At 46.1% G+C, this 22,184-nt stretch overlaps 1 protein-coding gene across 3 annotated transcripts in view; it reads right to left on the bottom strand.

Moving 5' to 3' along the window:
* The window catches only part of PDE4C (phosphodiesterase 4C), a 1,152,428-nt gene that overhangs the window by 262,719 nt on the left and 867,525 nt on the right, over positions 1 to 22,184 (bottom strand). Inside the window, exon 1 of one of the 3 annotated variants that reach the window (XM_073636876.1) lies at positions 4,715 to 5,257. The exons of the other annotated variants lie outside the window; for them this stretch is intronic. Coding sequence (XP_073492977.1) covers positions 4,715 to 4,761 — 47 coding nt within the window. The 5' untranslated portion in view covers positions 4,762 to 5,257. Of the gene's footprint in view, positions 1 to 4,714; positions 5,258 to 22,184 lie in introns of those variants that run through there. 3 annotated transcript variants of the gene reach the window in all.

Genomic DNA, 22,184 nt, shown 5'->3' with positions numbered 1-22,184 from the left:
AGAAACGCTCAAAAAAAATCCGGAACATTTCTGTATCGTGGGCACATAGCCTTACATTAATTGTATGACTCAATATTGAGCACACGTAGCCATCTATACACAGCGGGAGGCTGCACGGTGCCATCTATACACAGCGGGAGGCCGCACGTAGCCATCTATACACAGCGGGAGGCCGCACGTAGCCATCTATACACAACGGGAGGCCGCACGTAGCCATCTATACACAGCGGGAGGCCACACGGCGCCATCTATAGACAGCGGGAGGCCGCAAGGCGCCATCTATACACAGCAGGAGGCCGCACGGCGCCATCTATACACAGCAGAGGTCCGCATGGCGCCATCTATACACAGCAGGAGGCCGCACGGCGCTATCTATACACAGCAGGGGGCCACACGGCGCCATCTATACACAGCAGGGGGCCGCACTGCGCCATCTATACACAGCAGGGGGCCGCACGGCGCCATCTATACACAGCAGGGGGCCACATGGCGCCATCTATACACAGCAGGGGGCCGCACGGCGCCATCTATACACAGCAGGGGGCCGCACGGCGCCATCTATACACAGCAGGGGGCCGCACGGCACCATCTATACACAGCAGGAGGCCGCACGGTGCCATCTATACACAGCAGGGGGCCGCACGGCACCATCTATACACAGCAGGAGGCCGCACGGCACCATCTATACACAGCAGGAGGCCGCACGGCGCCGTCTATACACAGCAGGAGGCCGCAGGTAGCCATCTATACACAGCAGGAGGCCGCACAGCACCATCTATACACAGCAGGAGGCCGCACGGCGCCATCTATACACAGCAGGGGGCCGCACGGCGCCCTCTATACACAGCAGAGGGCCGCATGGCGCCATCTATACACAGCAGGGGGCCGCACGGCGCCATCTATACACAGCGGGAGGCCGCACAGCGCCATCTATACATAGTGGGAGGCGGCACGGCGCCCCCCCAGAGACAGCAGGAGGCCGCACGGCACCAACTATACTCAGCAGGAGGCCACACGCAGTCACGCATGCAGTCACGCACACACACAAACATATACAGACATATACATACACGCATAAACACATTTGAAACACAAAAATACATATAAACAGACATCACACAATGATATCTGCCTGCACACACACACACACATACACACACAGACTCACCATCACCCGGCTCCATTCCTCCTGCCTGCTCTGACTTCTCCGTTGCAGCAGTGCAGGCCGGGTGCGCACTGTGTGATGTCACAGCTAGGAGACACGGCCGCGCACAGGGCCGTGTCTCCTAGCAGTGACGCGGCCGGGCCAGCACAGGGAAGTTAACTGCTGCAGTGCTGGCCCGGCCGATGAAGAAGTAGCGGCCGTGCGCCGCTGCTGGGGGAGCGGTCCGGGGCCCCCCCTCCCGCCACTGCTACCGGTATGTGCCGCGGCGTCCCGCACATATAATGTGGGCAATCCGGCATTAGACACCCCACCCGGAGCCGCGGGCCCCCGCAGACTCGGGGCCCCGGGCGGTTGCCCGGATTGCCCTCATTATAATCCGTCTATGTGTATAAGTGTCCCCTTTTCTACTCAGTATGGTTACCATTTATAGGAATCTTACAGTCTATATTCTTCTATTTACCATGCCCATGAGAAATGCACTAAAACAGCCAATAAACTTATGCGATTTACTTGCAAATATAGAGTCAATCTACTGATATAGGGTTATAATGCTGCCCGTCCGCCTTACTGAAATCAGATATAAAATCGGATAGCACTCGTCTGTATATGCTGCTGTGAGCGAGCCCTAACAAACAATCCAAATGGTCAGCTCCAATGGCCTGATTACTGCAGGCAGAGTGCTTGCATAATGTGATAGGTGATCATAAAAATGGTATCATACAGGGGTGGACATATCATTGATGCAGCCGCATAGGGGCCCAAAAGATAAGGAGGCCCACTTCCATCTCTAAAGCAATGGAACTGTGCATTATGAGGAGCTATTGGACAAAGGACCCATATACTGTTCTTGCACAGAGGCCTTCTGTCTGTGCCCACCGTTGGCATCATAGTTACAATTTGTAGTCAGCTATGGGAATACTGAATTTCGGCAAGCAGCGAGCTTAGTAGTTATAGCTATATCTTAAAGGGGTTGTTCACATTTGGGGGCATTGTTTTTTTACTTAAACACATTTTTTTATATTAGAAATCATTTTTGTAATTACAGTAGATTTCACAAAATAATGGCCACAGTTTACCTTCTGTAGCCTCTGTGCTGTAGAATGCTGGCTGCCAAATGGGTTAACTGAGAATCCATCAGTGATCTTATTCTGATGCTCCAATGTGAGCGTTTGTAACTCTTTTATCTGTCATTTTTTGAGCTCCTCTCAGCAGAATTATGACCACAGATCACATCAAAGTTGAAAGTGCCAGAACATAAAGAACCAAACGATGCAAAATACTACATTAAACTGAATTGCAAAAATGATTTTTAGCCCCAAATAGATGTATTTATGGGAAAAAAAATTGTCCCAAGAAGTGAGCAACCCCTTTAATATACCTGTCATAGCAGATAAGTTCTTGTTCAGATAGAGAACTCCAAACAGCAGAGCAGCCTGTTGTGAACAGCCCCTGTCTATATGTATAGTATATAGTATAGGCGGTTTTGGGTGAAATGTTTCTAGTTGATCTGATCAGGTTGTAAGATGTAGAGGTACAACATATGAGGGTATGATCTTATGTCACGAGGGTGACTGTTGGTATGTTTTTAGTCCACACACTAGTACATGTTACAACAACTCAGAGCGCTAAAAGCAGCATACACAAAGGAAACAAATAATGCAGGCAGTGACATGTCTGGAGGGTCAGGGCCGCAGATTAGGCATTCTTCAAGCAATGGTATATACAAAAGGACTCTCTTAGAACTGACATACGCAGCAAACGCTTCTACTAAAAAGTTTCCCAACATTTCCTTCTGTCACAAACATGTTCTCCATACTCTTTACAGATGACTGATTTCAGCACGGATGACTCATTTCAATGTGTCCAAAGCAGAAAGTGAAAAATATGGCCATTTACTATGGTAAAATCTGACATTTATTCCATTCCCAAGTTGGTAAAGATTACATATGTGCACACTGATTGCCGAGTAATAATGACTTGTATTTTGACATAATTCTGAATGTTTTTTAAATCCATATTTTAAGTCTAAGCATAAACTGTCTGCTAATGCCGAGGTGCAAAAATCTCAATCTAATTTTAGGACTCTTGCAAAAGTACTGTATTGCGCTATGTTCACACACAGCATTTTTCTGCTGCGTTTTTTCTGCAGAAAAGAGGCTGCATTTTACAGTAGCAGCAAAAGTCCTGAGAAGTCAGAAATCTCATGCACATGCTTGTTTTTTTTTCCAGACTAAATTTGAGAGCTGCAGCGTTCTAGAAATCTTGAAAGCGTTTATTTTCATTCATAGGCATTTTTGGTGAATATAGCTTAACTGTATTAAACGAAGTTTAGACACATCAGACATGTAATCTGCACCCAAAAAAAATCACCAAAAAAAAACAGCAAGATTTTTTCTGCCAAGAGAGCAGGTTTTGGCTGCAGAAAAAAAGTGGTGCAAAAACACTGTGTGAACATAGCCTCTTAAGGAGAACTCATTCACTGTAGATGTTGTTGCACAAATTTCTGAGACTGATAGTCGTCTACTTTTCTGCAAGTTCCATTCAGATGAAATTTCGGCAACAGTATCTGCAGCATGGGGAATTTCCCAGAAGGGTATGTCCCCATGGGCTATGCCAAAATAATCCACAGTGAAATCCACAGCAGTGAAAACTTTCATGAAGCAGAATTGCCCCACATTTGCAAAGTAAAGGGTCAAATCCACAGCGACATCTTCTCTCAGATTTTCTCTGCAGTGTGTGAGTGAGATTTCGTGTGTTCTCATGCACAATGCTGCTTCTGTAATAATCAGCAGATTTTCCTTCTAGAAAATAGTATGGAAAGTCAACTGCCTACATGGAGAATGAGAACATATCCTAAGGGAGGTTCTGAGACTTGGGGTTCCTGAATCCAGTAGAAATGAATTCCATGTATTACTGTTTATAGTGAAGGATTAGCATCACATATGTCCCACAAACCATAAAAACCACAATACAGTGTACAGCAGGATTTTGTCCTGTGTACGGTATTTCGCTCTGCAATTCATGCAAACATATCCTTCCGCTCTATTACCTCTAACTAAGGTCTCATTCAGGCGTCTGTCATTTTTCACTTAGGGATAAAGTGGTTCCAGTTTCATCAGTGTTTGGTCAGTTTTTACCATCAGTGTTTCATCAGTTATTTTCGCATATAACAAAAAATGACAAAGCTTCTCTTATCCACTGCAATGTTAATCATGAAGAGCACAGGGATTGCGCACTGTTGCCCTTTGTGGGCTGTCTGTGATTTTCATGGACCTATAGGGGTAATTTTGATCCATGAATCAAAAATGGATAGGACTATCATTTTTTTGCAGACACAGTCTGCAAAAATATGTGACTAACACCATAGACCTTAATGGGTAGAACATGTACGTGAAAAACGTATATCTGAATGAGGCCTACAGCTTCATCATCTACCGTAACTTTAAACAATAATATAAAAAAATGAGCACCAAGAGCAGATGTTTCCAGTTCTCAATATACCATGTAAACTATATTATACAGCGTATCATTTTCTAATGTATGACCTACCATATACAAGAGTGCCTTCGGTTTGGGAACCGGGTATAGGACAGCATTCTCTGTTAGATCTTTGTACAATTTGGGACAAGGCGAAGACGTTGTGCACTGGAATGTGCTACAGATAATCCTTGAAGTATCCCATGATTGGTAATCCAGAGCAGCAAAACGGAGCAGATATCCAGAAGCTCCTCCACCGAGAATCCAATATGACTCCTTTGTGTGTCATACACTATGACTACATAGGTGGAAAACAATCTAATTTTCAAAATCAAATTTTTTTTTCCCGAGGAATTTCAGAAACCTGAGTAATCACTTTTGACTAAATTGACGTACAATTAAAGTGGAAGTCGTACTTCCCACCATATCCTAACATTATTTCTCTGTGTGGTGCCCCAGGATAGAATTGGGTTTGTTCTGAGATGCTGGAGGAAGTATCTTTGGGTCCAAGTCCACGACATGTGCACCGCTCTCCATCATATGCGCTTTAAATTGTTGCTTTGTTTTGATTCTCAAATCAGAGATTGGTACAATGCACTTTGTGTGTTTCCACACTGCTGCCTGGGACTGTCCATATCACTCCCCTCCCTCCGCACACCCACAGGGTTAAGGCTAATTTGCACACAGAGTAAAGGGAGGGCACTAGTATTCTGTCTCTCCCCCAATCCTTTTCCTGTGTCTTGAATGTTCTGATACAACCTGACACCATGTAGAAAAAAAGTAGAAAAACCCTCAATTCTTTCCCCGGGTAGCGTCTCAATTGTTGCTAAAACAAGTTTTAAATTATCCCATTAAAGCAAACAAACAGCAAAAAAGTCCTTCAAGGTCCTTCTCCTGCGATGTGTATGCGACCATTATTTCAGACCATGCTCCAAGTTTGATTCTTATTTCTTTGTGTTTTTCGTTTCCCTGCTTCTTATCTTCCTGTTGTCTACCTTACTTGGTCATCTTACTTGGTCATCTTACTTGCTAAGGAGTGTGCCTTCCTTCGCTGCAGATGAGGAAGCTTTCACACTCTTCTTTCGCTTCCTCTACGTATTTCTCATGTGTTACTCAAACCATACACCAAATATAAATTGGTTCATAAAAGAAGTCTCGGCTCAGACACATAAGTATACAAGTATTTGTGTTGTATTTTTATCTTTTGGGCTATGAATATAGCAGGAGTTTCACAATGTGCAGGAGATACATAATTCCATGACAACCAGAAATACTAAATGTATTAAAGACTGCTGCTTGCTTTGTAACAAAATCTTTGGACAAGTGAAAGCTGTTTGGTTTATCCTCCTGTAGATCGTAGCATGATAAAAAGAAAAGGAAAATTGTAACTTTAGGCTGTGTGCCCACGTAGCGTTTTTCAAGCGTTTATGCTGCGGAATTTCCGCAGCGGAAACGCTTGTTAAACGCTAGGTAATCCGCACCCCATGGTCCCCAAGGGGATTCCGCATGTTCTATGCACATGCTGCGGATTTTTCCGCAGTGTTTCTGCTGCGTACAAAAATCCGCAGCATGTCATTTAATTTTGCGGAAGTGCAGCGGAACTCCCGCCATTGACTTGCATTGAAACGCATAGAAACCGCGACTGTACATTTGTACAAGCGGCTTCTATGCGTCTCTATGTGCGGATGGTACCCAGTTCTGGAGGAGAGGAGACTCTCATCCAGACCTGGGTACCATTGTACCTGTAAAAAAAAGAATAAAATAATAAATAAAGTTTATATTCACCTGTCCGGCGGCTTGTCTCTGAATGCCGGCATCGCTTGAGGACCTGCGGTGACGTCACAGTCATGTGACCGCAGGCCCTTCACTGCTCTGTCTCGCGAGATGCCGGCAGCCAGGAACCAGACAGGAACGAGCGCTGCAGCCACGCCGGGGCCTCGGGGGTGAGTATAGCTTTATTTGTTTTAATTTTTACGGTCACACTATATAAATCCATGCTGTTTGATTTATACAGTGTGACCTAGTTGTCAAGCACTTTCCAAGTGATGCTATCGCCTGGAAAGCGCTTGTCAATCTGCATGCAGAAACGCATGTGAATCCGCATGTGAATCCGCATGTATTCTGCAGGAAAAACGCATGCACAATCTGCATGTACAATCTGCATGCGTTTTTTTTCTGCCAGGGAGATGCAGAAATGCTGCAGAAATTTTCTGCTTCATTTCTGCATCGTGGGCACATAGCCTTAGTGCAGGTCTGGATAACTGGCTTAAAAGTCATTAAACCATTTGCTTAAGGGTATGTGCGCACAGTCAGGAATGGCTGCGGATTGGACGTAGCGCGTGCAATCCGCAGCGGCCATATGTTGCAGCATAGTGGATGGATTTGTAGAAATCCCATGTCCACTATGCGTCTCCGTGCTCCTGCGGCTCACCTGCGGACACAGATATGTGGCGTTTCTTTCCAGACCGCAGCATGTCAATTTCTCCTGCGGAAACGCTAGTCCCCGCAAGAGAAATTCTATCAGTGTAATGTATAGGACGCAGTGAATCCGCATGGTTCAATGAACACATGCGGAGTCACTTGCGTGAAGCGGTTTGGACTCAGCATTAAGTATACAACATTCAAATCGCTACCAGAAAGGATCGTGTGCACATACCCTGTGTTCCCTGTTATGTCTGTTTTCACGAGCACCACTAATTCCAGCATTTTTCAAACTTGATTGTTTTGAACCACATTCACATCTCTGAATGTGTTCCACGACTTTTCTTCCTGAGCAACCACCATCTTCTGGAAATTCTCAGCATATCAGATTGTCTTCCAGGACAGATGCAATGTAAAAACCCATCTCTTCAAGAAAGCCTAAAACCTGCAATAAACCCACTGGAATCTCACTACCACCGGACCTGTTCTAAACCCCCAAACCTACTGTCTCCTTCTCTAGAACCTTATACAGTATATTGTGGATTCTGAGCCTGTGAGGGAAGGGTCCTCTCCCAGGTGTACCAGTTATGTCACTGTTAGTAAATTTATTGTATTATGTGTATGTAAACCCTGTTAAAACTGATAGGATCTGATCGAACGGCCTTGTGAGAATGGACTGTAACACTATAGCAGTGGTTCTCAAGTCCAGTCCTCGAGACCCACCAGCAGATCATGTTTTCAGGATTTCCTTAGCATTGCACAGGTGATGGGATTATTACCTCTGTAATACTAATGAAATGCAGAAAACATGATCTGTTGGTGGGTCTCGAGGACTGGACTTGAGAACCACTGCACTATAGGCTCCACTGATTTAATGTGACGTAAGTAGATTCAGTAAATGCACCAGTTCATGAAGCAAGTTATTACGCAGCCCTGGTTTTACACATAAGACCCTTATATAATATAGAAATATAAGCCCACAAATGATATAAGGCAGACAACACAGTGACTGCACTAGTTTGTAAAGTTATGGTTCATGGAGCCAAAGGCTGCATGATTATGTGTTCGCTTGCAACGTCTCATTCCAGGGAAGAACAGTGACTTACTCCAACAGTTCGATGCAACATGACTCAGAAAAAGTTGTATTCTGATGAAACAACGTCAGCTAATGGCCTGTCTCAATGACACAGAGAACAGTTGAAATGTTATTTCCTGTGAGATAATTCTTACAGGCACAGGAAGTAGTTTTCATCCTTTATTGGAAGATATAAACAGGATAAGTAAAGCAGGTTGTGGAATTCTGGGGAAGCATACTTGTCTAAGGAGGAATAAAAAGATGTGACTATTATGATACAGGGGATACGTACAGATATTGTGCAAATTAGGCTACTGAATAACTTTTGGAAGGGACTGTTAAAATAATTATAATCAACAAGTAGCAGAAGCTAATCGACAGAAGTGACAGAACCACATTTGTCCATAAGCTCAGTTTGGTATTGTAGCTCAGACTGATTGATTCAAGTGAACGGAGATAAGCAAAATTAAGGCTGAGTGCCCACGTAGCGTTTTTCAAGCGTTTATGCTGCGGAATTTCCGCAGCGGAAACGCTTGTTAAACGCATGGTAATCCGCACCCCATGGTCCCCAAAGGGATTCCGCATGTTCTATGCACATGCTGAGGATTTTTCCGCAGCGTTTATGCTGCGTACAAAAATCCGCAGCATGTCATTTAATTTTGCGGAAGCGCAGCGGAACTCCCGCCATTGACTTGCATTGAAACGCATAGAAACCGCGACTGTACATTTGTACAAGCGGCTTCTATGCGTCTCTATGTGCGGATGGTACCCAGTTCTGGAGGAGAGGAGACTCTCATCCAGACCTGGGTACCATTGTACCTGTAAAAAAAGAATAAAATAACAAATAAAGTTTATACTCACCTTTCTGAAGGCTTTTCTCTGAATGCCGGCATCGCTTGAGGACCTGCAGTGACGTCACAGTCATGTGGCCGCAGGCCCTTCACCGCTCTGTCTCGCGATATGCCGGCAGCCGGGAACCAGACAGGAACGAGCGCTGCAGCCACGCCGGGGCCTCGGGGGTGAGTATAGCTTTATTTGTTTTCATTTTTACGGTTCACACTGTATAAATTCATGCTGTTTGCATGGATTTATATAGTGTGACCTAGTTGTCAAGCACTTTCCAAGTGATGCTATCGCCTGGAAAGCGCTTGTCAATCTGCATGCGGAAACGCATGTGAATCCGCATGTGGATCCGCATGTATTCTGCAGGAAAATCTGCATGCGTTTTTTCTGCCAGGGAGATGCAGAAATGCTGCAGAAATTTTCTGCTTCATTTCTGCATCGTGGGCACATAGCCAATATATATATAAATAGAAGGTGTTTCCATTATGGAACCACGCTCCTGAAGAAGTCAACATGGTGAAACTCAAGTTGGGCTTTTCACATTATATGTTATATTGATAGTTATTTTATCTCTTGTAACTAGAATAAAAAAATTTACACATTATAAATCCCGTACTAAGTCATTTTCTGCCAATAACGGTCAAGAGTTTAAAATCACGCACTATATTTCCTGCAGCTCTACACACATTGTGTATATGGCTACTTGTCCTTGCAATCTCAGCTATGTGAGAATTTCGGGTGCGTGTCAGGGAACATGTCAGGGATGTGGTTGCCGCGCGGGACACCCCTGACGTCTCAACACTCAAGACCATCCCACGACACTTCAGGCTGCGCCATAACTGTGATCCCTCATCCCTTATATTTAGAGGCATTGACATGGTACATTTGGGCACGAGAGGGGGTAACTATAAACGTATATTGGCGCAGCTTGAGTGCCGCTGGATTGCTATCCTGGACACGGTGACCCCTGGTGGTTTGAATGAAATAAATAGTTTTTCATCATTTTCATAGACCCCTTTTTCCCTTGTTTTTTATGTGGATTTTAACTTTATTTGTCTATGTTGATTTTTCCTTTTATAGCTTTGCATCTTGTTATCACCATTTATATGCCTCGACTACTGTATGGAATTACTGGACACTCTAGGGATGTGATGATTTTACCAACCAGGAATCGACCACTACATACAAGATTTTAATGACTCAATGGACCGATATTATTATATTTGTATTGACATTGCATCTGTATATATGTATATACTGTACTGCTGTTTCTCCTGATCAGGGCAACAGCCGTCTCTTACAGTGCCTACAAGTAGTATTCAACCCCCTGCAGATTTAGCTGGTTGACACATGCGGAATTAACTTGGCATTGTGACATTTGTACTGTAGATCAGCCTGGAAGTGGGAAATGCACTGCAGCAAATTTTTTTTTTTTTTTAAAACGTTAAAAGTTAATTCAGAGTGTCATTTATTATTCAACCCCTCAAACCACAAGAATTCTGTTTGGTCCCCCTAAAGTATTAAGAAGTAGTTCAGGCACCAAGAATAATGAGCTTCACATGTGTGGATTAAAGATCTCTTTTGCCAGCCTTTTCTGACTATTTAAGACCCTCCCCAAACTTGTGAACAGCACTCAGACATGGTCAACATGGGAAAGACAAAGGAGCATTCCAAGGCCATCAGAGACAAGATCGTGGAGGGTCACAAGGCTGGCAAGGGGTACAAAACCCTTTCCAAGGAGTTGGGCCTGTCTCCACTGTTGGGAGCATCATCCGTAAGTGGAAGGCTTATGGAACTACTGTTAGGCTTCCACGGCCTGGACAGCCTTTGAAAGTGTCCTCCCGTGCCGAGGCCAGGCTTGTCCGAAGAGTCAAGGCTAACCCAAGGACAACAAGGAAGGAGCTCCGGGAAGATCTCATGGCAGTGGGGACATTGGTTTCAGTCAATACCATAAGTAACGTACTCCACCGCAATGGTCTCCGTTCCAGACGAGCCCGTAAGGTACCTTTACTTTCAAAGCGTCATGTCAAGGCTCGTCTACAGTTTGCTCATGATCACTTGGAGGACTCTGAGACAGACTGGTTCAAGGTTCTGTGGTCTGATGAGACCAAGATCGAGATCTTTGGTGCCAACCACACACGTGACGTTTGGAGACTGGATGGCACTGCATACGACCCCAAGAATACCATCCCTACAGTCAAGCATGGTGGTGGCAGCATCATGCTGTGGGGCTGTTTCTCAGCCAAGGGGCCTGGCCATCTGGTCCGCATCCATGGGAAGATGGATAGCACGGCCTACCTGGAGATTTTGGCCAAGAACCTCCGCTCCTCCATTAAGGATCTTAACCACTTCGCGCCAAAGCCTGTTTTTGCCTTCGTGACCGGGCCAATTTTTTCAATTCTGACCACTGTCACTTTATGAGGTAATTACTCTGGAACGCTTCAACGGATCCCCCTGATTCTGAGAATGTTTTTTTGTGACATATTGTACTTCATGATAGTGGTAAAATTTCTTTGATATCACTTGCGTTTGATTGTGAAAAAATCGGAAATTTGGCGAAAATTTTGAAAATTTTGCAATTTTCAACTTTGAATTTTCATGCCCTTTAATCAGAGAGATATATCACACAAAATAGTTAATAAATAACATTGCCCACATGTCTACTTCACATCAGCACAATTTTGGAACCAAAATTTTTTTTTGTTAGGAAGCTATAAGGGTTAAAAGTTGACCAGCGATTTCTCATTTTTACAACAAAATTTACAAAAACATTTTTTTTAGGGACCACATCTTATTTGAAGTGACTTTGAGGAGCCTTTATGACAGAAAATACCCAAAAGTGATACCATTCTAAAAACTGCACCCCTCAAGGTGCTCAAAACCACATTCAAGAAGTTTATTAACCCTTCAGGTGCTTCACAGGAATTTTTGGAATGTGGAAGAAAACAATGAACATTTAACTTTTTTTCACAAAACTGCTACTTTAACCTCAAATTTTTAATTTTCACAAGGGCAGCCAGAAAAAATGGACCCCAAAATGTGTTGTGTAATTTCTCCTGAGCACGCTGATACCCCATATGTGGTGCAAAGCCACTGTTTGGGTGCACGGCATGGCTTGGAAGGTAAGGAGCGCCATTTGACTTTTGGAATGGAAATTTGACTGGAATGGATAGCGGACGCCATGTTGCATTTGGAGAGCCCCAGAGGTGTCTAAACAGAGGAAACCCCCAACAAGTGACCCCATTTTGGAAACTAGACCCCTCAAGGAACTTATCTAGATGTGTGGTGAGCACCTTGAACCCCCAGGGGCTTCACAGAATTTTATAATGTTGAAGTGTGAAAATAAAAAAACACATTTTTAACACAAAACTGCTACTTTAGCCTCAAATTTTTAATTTTCACAAGGGCAGCCAGAAAAAATGGACCCCAAAATGTGTTGTGCAATTTCTCCTGAGCACGCTGATACCCCATATGTGGTGCAAAGCCACTGTTTGGGCGCACGGCATGGCTTGGAAGGTAAGGAGCGCCATTTGACTTTTGGAATGGAAATTTGACTGGAATGGATAGCGGACGCCATGTTGCATTTGGAGAGCCCCTGAGGTGCCTAAACAGAGGAAACCCACAACAAGTGACCGAATTTTACAATCTACTCCTCTGTATAAATTAATCTAGTGGTAGGAAAATAAGTAGATAGGTAAATGGTCACTAAACCCATAGATGAATTCCCACAGAGGTGTCATTTCTATAATGGGGTCACTTCAGGGGGGATTATGCTGTTCTGGCACTTTTCAGAGTACCAGAGCTAAAGAATCCCCCCTGAAGTGACCCCATTTTGGAAATGAAACCCCTCTGGGAATTCATCTATGGGTTTAGTGACCATTTTAACTCAATGGATGATTTCCAGAAACAAGCACGCAATGGAAGGTTTAGATTCTGGAGAACCCCCCCTGGAAATTAAGTGAGCTCTACTCGAATGTGTCATTCACTAAATGAACCAAATGTTTGAATGACAAAATGGGATACATTTTTACAGTTTAAAAACGTGGTTCTGTGTGGAAGATTTTAAAGCAGTCAGTGACGCATAAGGCTGGCAATGATGGGCATTGTGGGCAATAGTAGCGGGTATCACGCCTCATTCCTCTCTTAGTACATACACGACATCTTTTCTGGGGGTTCCTTCTTGTTTCCGTTGCTGGAATAAGTGCAATAAAATGTCGCTCAGTGAGTCTTTTCACATCCTCAGATTCTAATGGATGAGCGGGGCTAACACTTTGAAAGACAAGATTTTCAATTACCTTTTCTTGATAATCAAGAAAAGGATCTGAATTTCCTGCTTTTTTGTACAACACAAAAGAATTGTATGTGGCCACCTGAAACAAATAAATAACCAACTTTTTATACCAGGTATAGGACTTTCTTGATACCTGGTATGGCTGTAGAACCTGGTCTGCAAGGTCCACACCCCCCATGTGTTTGTTGTAGTCAATGACTGACACAGGTTTTTGCTTCGGAGTGGTGGATCCTAGTTCTACAGTGGCCCTTGTGGCATCTGTGTGGATCGAGCTGAGGACAAAAATATCCCTCTTATCCCTATATTTCAGGGCAAGCAGCTCTCCGTTGCGTACAGCCCCTGACTGCCCCTTTTGAAACTTTTGGTTGACCAATGGTTGTGGAAACCCCTGACGGTTTTTACGGATGGTCCCACAAGCCCCGATGTTGTGTTCAACCAGACTTTTAAATAGGGGTATGCTGGTGTAATAATTGTCCACATATAGATTGTAGCCTTTTTGAAAAAATGGACTTATCAGCTCCCAAACAATTTTTCCAGATGTCCCCAGATAAGTAGGGCATCCTGGTGGGTTTAGTTGGCTATCTTTCCCCTCATATATGCGAAAAGCGGATGTGTATCCGGTTGAACTTTCGCACATTTTATAGAGCTTTATTCCAAACCTTGCCCTTTTAGATGGGATAAATTGCTTGAGGTGCAGTCTTCCTTTGAATTTTACAAGGGACTCGTCTATAGAAATATTTTGTGTTGGGGTGTAGAGGCTTAAGAATTTTTCTGACAAATTTTCAATGATGGGTCTAATTTTATATAACCTGTCATGTTCTGGGGCATTTCTGGGCAGGCATTGACTATTGTCGTTAAAATGCCAAAACCGCATGAGCATTTCATAACGGGTCCTAGGCAGAATGACTGAAAACATAGGGGTGGCTTGAACAGGGTGGTTGGACCAGTAGGATCGAATGCTCGGTTTTTTAACAAGCCCCATGGCAAATGTAAGTCCTAAAAATTTTTTTATTTCCGGGACATTAGTTGGTGTCCATAAATTTGCCCTAGCATAGTAAGATCGGGGATTCTGGCTTATGAATTGGGACGCGTATAAATTTGTTTGCACGACAATATGCTCTAGCAAGCTGTCTGTAAAAAACAAATTAAAAAAATGAATTGGTCCAAAATCTTCCACCTCCACATTTATACCAGGAATGGCGTTGAAATCAGGGCTGAATGGAGCAGCCGAATCTGAAGCCTCCCATCTGGGAAATGCTAGATCATGTGGCAACGCCCCTTGTACACTGGCGTGCGCCAATTCACTAGTAGCAGGGACAGCGCTTGTACTGGGCAGTGTTCCCTGATTTGGAGACGTTTCTCCAGTAGCGCTATTTGCCCCTATTGCTGTACTGGTCCTTGGGCTTGAGGATGGAACAGAATCACTGCTCATTTCTGGGCTCTCAGTGTCGCCGCTACTAAAGCCCTCAAAATCCATATCTCCATCTGAGATTGCACTGTCATCAGTGTCAGAACATAGCAGGGCATACACCTCTTCTGCGGTATAAGTCTGACGGGCCATTTTATTTTTATATTTTTTGACTGGACTGAATGGACCGGACTGAAAGGACGGGACCGGACTGGACTGACCGGACTGATCTGACAGGACTGACTGACTGATGTGACAGGACTGACTGACTGATCTGACAGGACTGACTTACTGACAGATCTGACAGGACTGACTGACTGACAGATCTGACTGACTGACAGATCTGACAGGACTGACTGACTGACAGATCTGACAGGACTGACAGATCTGACAGGACTGACTGACTGACAGATCTGACTGACTGACAGATCTGACAGGACTGACTGACTGACAGATCTGACAGGACTGACTGACTGACAGATCTGACAGGACTGACTGACAGATCTGACAGGACTGACTGACTGACAGATCTGACAGGACTGACAGATCTGACAGGACTGACTGACAGATCTGACAGGACTGACTGACTGACAGATCTGACTGGACTGATCTGACAGGACTGACTGATCTGACAGACTCACTAACCCTAACTCTTACTTTCTTTTTTATTTTTTATTTTTTTTACTTTCACAGTGGCAAGGCTGACAGCTCTTGTCACACTGTTTCTCCTCTGCTCTCTCACTGAGATCGGAGGAGAAACTGCATTTATCAGGCAGATCGCCCGGGAAAGTTTGTTGCTAAAACAAACTTCCCTGGTGATCTCTCTGATTGGCTGGTGTGACGCTGACATCATCGAGACCTGAGCCAATCAGGTCTCGATGATGTCAGAGGTCACAGCACCGGGATCCCCGCCGCTGACAGGTATGTGGGGGGTCCCGATCGCCGACCACCGGCTGTCCCTATCTTTTAAATGCCGCGATCGCTATGGATCGCGGCATCTAGAAGATAGGAACAGGTTAACATCATGGGGACCTGATCCAATCAGGTCCCCATGATGCCACATGTCAGAGCTATCGCTCTGAACCGGTACCGCAGCGCTAGCAGGACCCTGGGGGTCCTGAGCGCTGCGGGACCACCCACCGTTTTTAAACGTCGGCGCTGCACAGAGCCCAGGCAGCGCCGACGTTTATGTACAGTGGGCGGTCCTGAACCGGTTAAGATGGGTCGTAATTTCATCTTCCAACAAGACAACGACCCAAAGCACACAGCCAAGAAAACCAAGGCCTGGTTCAATAGGGAAAAAGTCAAGGTGTTGGAGTGGCCTAGTCAGTCTCCTGACCTTAACCCAATTGAAAACTTGTGGAAGGAGCTCAAGAATAAAGTCCACATGAGACACCCAAAGAACCTAGATAACTTGGAGAAGATCTGCATGGAGGAGTGGGCCAAGATAACTCCACAGACCTGTGCCGGCCTGATCAGGTCTTATAAAAGACGATTATTAGCTGTAATTGCAAACAAGGGTTATTCCACAAAATATTAAACATAGGGGTTGTATAATAATTGACCCACACTTTTATGTTTAAAATTTAATAAAATTCAACTGAGCAACATAACTTTTTGGTTTGTAAGATTTATGCTTCTGTTCATAAAACCTACTCTCGTTTGCAGTTTGAAGGCTCTAACTTATTTGCATCTTATCAAACCAGCTAAATCTGCAGGGGGTTGAATACTACTTGTAGGCACTGTATATACTGACTCATTGTCTCCTCCTTCTTGTATATTGAGCTTTGTCATATATATCTAGTATGTATCCCTGTGCCCTTACTTCGTCCCCTACTTGTCATGGCCGTCGCTGAGCCACGCATGCGCAGTGGCTTCCTGGTCTGGCCGCGTCCCGTCGGGCTTCCGTACGTCGGAGCTGTGGGTAGTGACGTCACTAGTTGCGCGTCCCTGCCCATGGTTCCGTCGGGAAACTGGAAAAAAAAACACTTTTTCATTTTTACGAATCAATTTGTGAAGCACCTGGGGGTTCCAAGTGCTCACTATGCATCTAGATAGGTGCCTTGTGTGGTCTAGTTTCCAAAATGGGGTCACTTGTGGGGGAGCTCCAATGTTTAGGCACTCAGGGGCTCTCCAAACGCAACATGGTGTCCGCTAACAATTTGAGCCGATTTTCCATTCAATTTGTTAGCGGACACCATGTCGCGTTTGGAGAGCCCCTGATGTGCCTAAACAGTGGAGCTCCCCCACAAGTGACCCCATTTTGGAAACTATACCCCCCAAGGATTTTATTAAGGGGTATAGTGAACTTTTTGAACCCAGAGGTACGACACAGAATTTGATAACATTAGGTCATCATATTGAATAAGTTGTCATTACTCTTGAGCGCAAGTGCTCGCTACTTGAGTTTGCATCGGGTACTCAGGTATGCACCATGTATCACGGGTGCTCAAGTGAAATGCTCGAGTCCCCGCCCGCATGTTTCACGGTTATTAGACACCCCAAAAAAAACATGCGGGGATCGCTTGTGCATGGCAGGCAATCCCCGCGAGGTTTTTTAGGCCGCGAAGCATATGAGGCGGAGACTCGAGCACCCGCGATACTCAGTGCATACCCGAGCACCCGATGCAAACTCAAGTAGTGAGCACTTGAGTTCAACACTAGTTGCCATATTGTCATCTTTTTTTTTTTTTTTTTTTTTTTACTTTTGAAAAAAAAAACAACCCCAACCCTAACATTAGCACAACTGCAACCCCAGCCCTAGCGTTTATTTTTTACGCCGTTCCTCGTGCGGTATAAGTGATTAGACGACTTTATTCTTCGGGTCGGTGCGATTACAGCGATGCCAGAATCATATCGCGTTTTTATGATTGACAGCTGTCACACACTAAAAGACACATATTTTGTAAAATCTAGTTTTTGCATTGCCATATTTTGGCCTACAGAGTCATGTGATGGCTTGTTTTTTGCGAGATGAGTTGACGTTTTTATTGGTGCCATTTTCAGGCATGTGACATTTTTTGATCGCTTTCTATTCCAGCTTTTGGGAGGCAGAATAAACAAAAACCAACAATTCAGGAATTGCGTTTTTTTACATTTTTTTATTCTACTCCGCGTGTGGTAAAATTGATAAGGTAGCTTTATTCTTCGGGTCAGTACGTTTACAGCGGTACCACATTTATATCGTTTTTTATGTTTTGGCGCTTTTACACAATAAAAGCTCTTTTATAGAAAAAAATATTTTTTTGCATTGCTTTATTCTGAGAGCTATAACTTTTTTATTTTTCAGCTGATGGAGCTGTATGGTGGCTTGTTTTTTTGCGGGACAACATGACGTTTTCAGCGGTACCATTTTTATTTATATTCGTCTTTTTGATCGCGTGTTATTCCATTTTTTGTTTGGCGGTATGATGATAAAGCATTGTTTTTGCTTCGTTTTTTTTTAATTTTACTTACCGTGTTCTCTGAAGGGGTTAACTAGTGGAACAGTTTTATAGGTCAGGTCGTTACGGACACGGCGATACCAAATATGTGTACCTTTATTGTTTTTTTGCTTTTTTTTCATAATAATATTTATTGATGGGTACATTATATTTTTATTTTTAGTGGATTATTTTTTTATTTTTTTTTTAAATATTTTTACAATTATTATGTTTTTTTTTTTTCACTTTCTGGGAGTTTTTTTTACTTTTTTACTTTGTTCCACTATGGGACTTTCACTTTTTTAATTCCGATCGCCTGCATAGCATAGGGATGGAGCACCATCCCTGTGCCATGCAGGCAGTCAGCGCTGGACAGGGAAAAGATAGTTTGGAGATGCACTGCGCATGTCCAAAAAATCTTCCTGCTGTCTGGTGACCCGGATGTTGTCATGACGACATCGGGTCGTCATGGCAACATCCTGGAAGCCACGGCAGACAGCGCTGGAGGCCGGAAGAGGAGGAGAGTATACCGATCACCTCCTCTTAGCCACCGCAATGCTGCGATCAACTGCTCCCTGCACATAGTACCGGGTGTCAGCTGTGACAATCAGCTGACACCCGGCGGCGATCGCGCCCGCACAGCCTGTGTGCGCGCGCGATCGCGATGACGTACTAATACGGGTCAGGATCTTAAAGCCCAGGGCACTGACGCGTATTAGTACGTCTTGGGCTTTAAAGGGGTGAAGAAGCCCTCCTACTCTGCACTCACTACCTGTATTAAATGCACCTGTTTGAACTCGTTACCTGTATTAAAGACACTTATCCACACACTCAATCACTTTTCAACCTCTCCACCATGGCCAAGACGAAAGAGCTGTCTAAGGACACCAGGGACAAAATTGTAGACCTGCACAAGGCTGGGATGGGCTAAAGGACAATAGGCAAGCAGCTGGGTGAGAAGGCAACAACTGTTGGCTCAATTATTAGAAAATGGAAGAAACACAAGATGACTGTCAATCTTCCTCGGTCTGTGGCTCCATGCAGGATTTCGCCTCGTGGGGTAAGGATGATTCTGAGAAAGGTGAGGAATCAGCCCAGAACTACACAGGAGGACCTAGTCAATGACCTGAAGAGAGCTGGAACCACAGTCTCAAACATTGCCTTTAGTAACACACTACGCCGTCATGGATTAAAATCCTACAGGGCACGCAAGGTCCCCCTGCTCACAACAGCACACGTTTGAAGTTCGCCAATGACCACCTGGATGATCTAGAGGAGGCATGGGAGAAGGTCATGTGGTCAGATGAGACTGAAATAGAACTTTTTGGTATCAACTCCACTCGCCATGTTTCGAGGAAGGAGAAGGATGAGTACAACCCCAAGAACACTGTCCCAACCATGAAGCATGGTGGGGGAAACATCATATTTTGGGGGTGCTTTTCTGAAAAGGGGACAGCACGAATGCACCGTATTGAAGGGAGGATGAATGGGGTCATGTATCGCTAGATTTTGCCCAACAACCTCCCCCCCTCAGTAAGAGCATTGAAGATGGATCATGGCTGGGTCTTCCAGCATGACAATGACCGAAAACACACAGCCAGGGCAACTAGAAGTGGCTCTCTAAGAAGCATTTCAAGGTCCGGGAGTGGCCTAGCCAGTCTCCAGATCTGAACCCAATAGAAAATCTTTAGAGGGAGCTGAAAGCTGAAACTCAATTGTAGCGTCGGCGTCCCTGCCCCCTGCTAGGCAGGGACGCCGTTCCCCTCACCTCTCCGCTCCGTGCCCTGCGGCTTCCTCCCGCTCTGCTGGCAGCGCGCGCTGCTTCCCGGCCTCTGTGCTTAGGGCGCGCGCGCGCTCCCCCTCTCTTAAAGGGGCCGCGCGCGCCATCCTAAGGAGTCCCCGGCCAATGGCCGGAGGACCTCTCCATATATAAGGCACCTCCTCCAAAATGGAGGTGCCCGAGCAATGTTGTTGCAAAGCCTTCACTCTGCTTCAGCCCTCAGGTCCCGTTACCAGTTACCTGCCAGTCACCTGCCAGATTCCTGCTAGTTACCTGCCAGTCACCTGCCAGATTCCTGCTTGTTACCTGCCAGTCACCTGCCAGATTCCTGCCTGTTACCTGCCAGTCACCTGGCAGTTTCCTGCTTGATACCTGCCTGATATCCGCTTACCTGCTTGCAAGCCTGCGGTCCGACGGTCTGCCTTCCGACACCTGTCAGTCTGTCTATGGACCAGCCTGCCGTCACTTGCCGTGACCACCTGCCTGTCCAGAGACTCTTGCCCGCTCACCTGGGAGCGCTCACCTGCTACCTGCCCGCTAGCCTACCTGGAGGCTCTGCCGTCACTTGCCATGACCACCTGCCTGTCCAGAGACTCTTGCCCGCTCACCTGGGAGCGCTCACCTGTTGCCTGCCTGCTAGCCTACCTGGAGGCTCTGCCGTCACTTGCCGTGACCACCTGCCTGTCCAGAGACTCTTGCCCGCTCACCTGGGAGCGTTCACCTGCTACCTGCCTGCTAGCCTACCTGGAGGCTCTGCCGTCACTTGCCGTGACCACCTGCCTGTCCAGAGACTCTTGCCCGCTCACCTGGGAGCGTCCACCTGCTACCTGTCTGCTAGTCTACCTGGAGGTTCTGCCGTCACTTGCCGTGACCACCTGCCTGTCCAGAGACTCTCGCCCGCTCACCTGGGAGCGCTCACCAGCCACCTGTCTGCTGCCCTTCTACCCAGAGACTGTCCCTGTCACTTGCCGTGACTACCTGCCCTTCTACCCAGAGACTGTCCCTGTCACTTGCCGTGAGTACCTGCCCGTCTTCCCTGGGAGCCACCCGCTTCCTTACAAGGACTGCCCCCTTGTATAGTTGCTCAGAGGTTCCACCTCCCAGACCCGTTACAGTTTGCTCGGGCCATGGAACCCGGTGGCACCCAATCTCCCTCGCTCTCGGACCTATGCCATGAACTGTCCCGTCAGAGGTCCCAACAGGAGTCCATCCTGAGCCACCTGCGGAATGTCAACTCTCGCCTGGACACTCTGACTGCTCCACCAGCAACCACCGCTAGTGTCATGACTCGCAACCCGGCAGCGCCGCTGCCCACCAATACCATGGCATCCTGCCCCGGTCCCCGGCTTTCTGCACCTCCTCGCTTCGGAGGCGACCCCGCTCAAGCTCGGGGCTTCATAAACCAGTGCACCCTGCACTTTGAACTCCTGGCCCACCAGTTTTTCTCCGACCGAGCCAAAGTGGCATTTATCATGTCCCATCTCACTGGGGAGGCACTGGCATGGCTTAACCCTCTGTGGGAGAGAGGGGATCCCCTGGTGTCCGACCAGTCGTCTTTCCTCACTGCTTTCCGAGGGGTCTTCGAAGAACCGGGACGAAAGACCTCATCTGCCTCCTCTTTGCTACGTCTCCACCAAGGGAGTCTCACCGTGGGTCAATATGCCATACGGTTCCGCACCATCCCTTCTGAGCTTGCCTGGGATAATGAGGCCCTGGTGTCCATCTTCTGGGAGGGCCTTTCCGGTCGGATTAAAGATGAACTCGCCGGTCGGGACATTCCTACCACCCTGAATGACCTGGTGTCTCTGGCCACCCGGATTGACATCCGGTTTCAAGAACGTACCAAAGAGACCACCCGTGAGAGAAGGTTTCCCCGCCTAGCTCCTACTTTCCAGAAACCTGTCTCCTCTTCTGTCACTCCCCGGGCGCACTCACCCGAGTCCATGCAGATCGACCAGACCAAGTTGGTCAAATCTCGCCAAGAGTCACGCCGAGCCGAGGGGAGCTGCTTCTATTGTGGCAGTAAGGAGCACCTGATTCGTTCCTGCCCGGAGAGGTCGGGAAACTCCAGTGTCTAGGACCGCTCGGAGAGGTCGCCCTAGACAAAAATAACTCCTCTCCAACCCTGACTCTGTCTGTATCTATCTCCTGGGGAGAGAACCGTCACTTTGAACTCGCCCACCTGGACTCTGGATCCGCTGGAAACCTCATCTCGCAGTCCCTGGTTGAGAAATACCATATTCCCACCAAGTCTCTGGCTGAACCTTTGTCAGTCGCCTCCATGGATGGAAGACTCCTTCCG

Source organism: Phyllobates terribilis, unplaced genomic scaffold, assembly GCF_046119375.1.
Source record: "Phyllobates terribilis strain yellow unplaced genomic scaffold, ASM4611937v1 Scaffold_1__5_contigs__length_1240528914, whole genome shotgun sequence".
Classification (NCBI taxonomy): domain Eukaryota; kingdom Metazoa; phylum Chordata; class Amphibia; order Anura; family Dendrobatidae; genus Phyllobates; species Phyllobates terribilis.
This window is presented reverse-complemented; position numbering and strand designations above follow the sequence as displayed.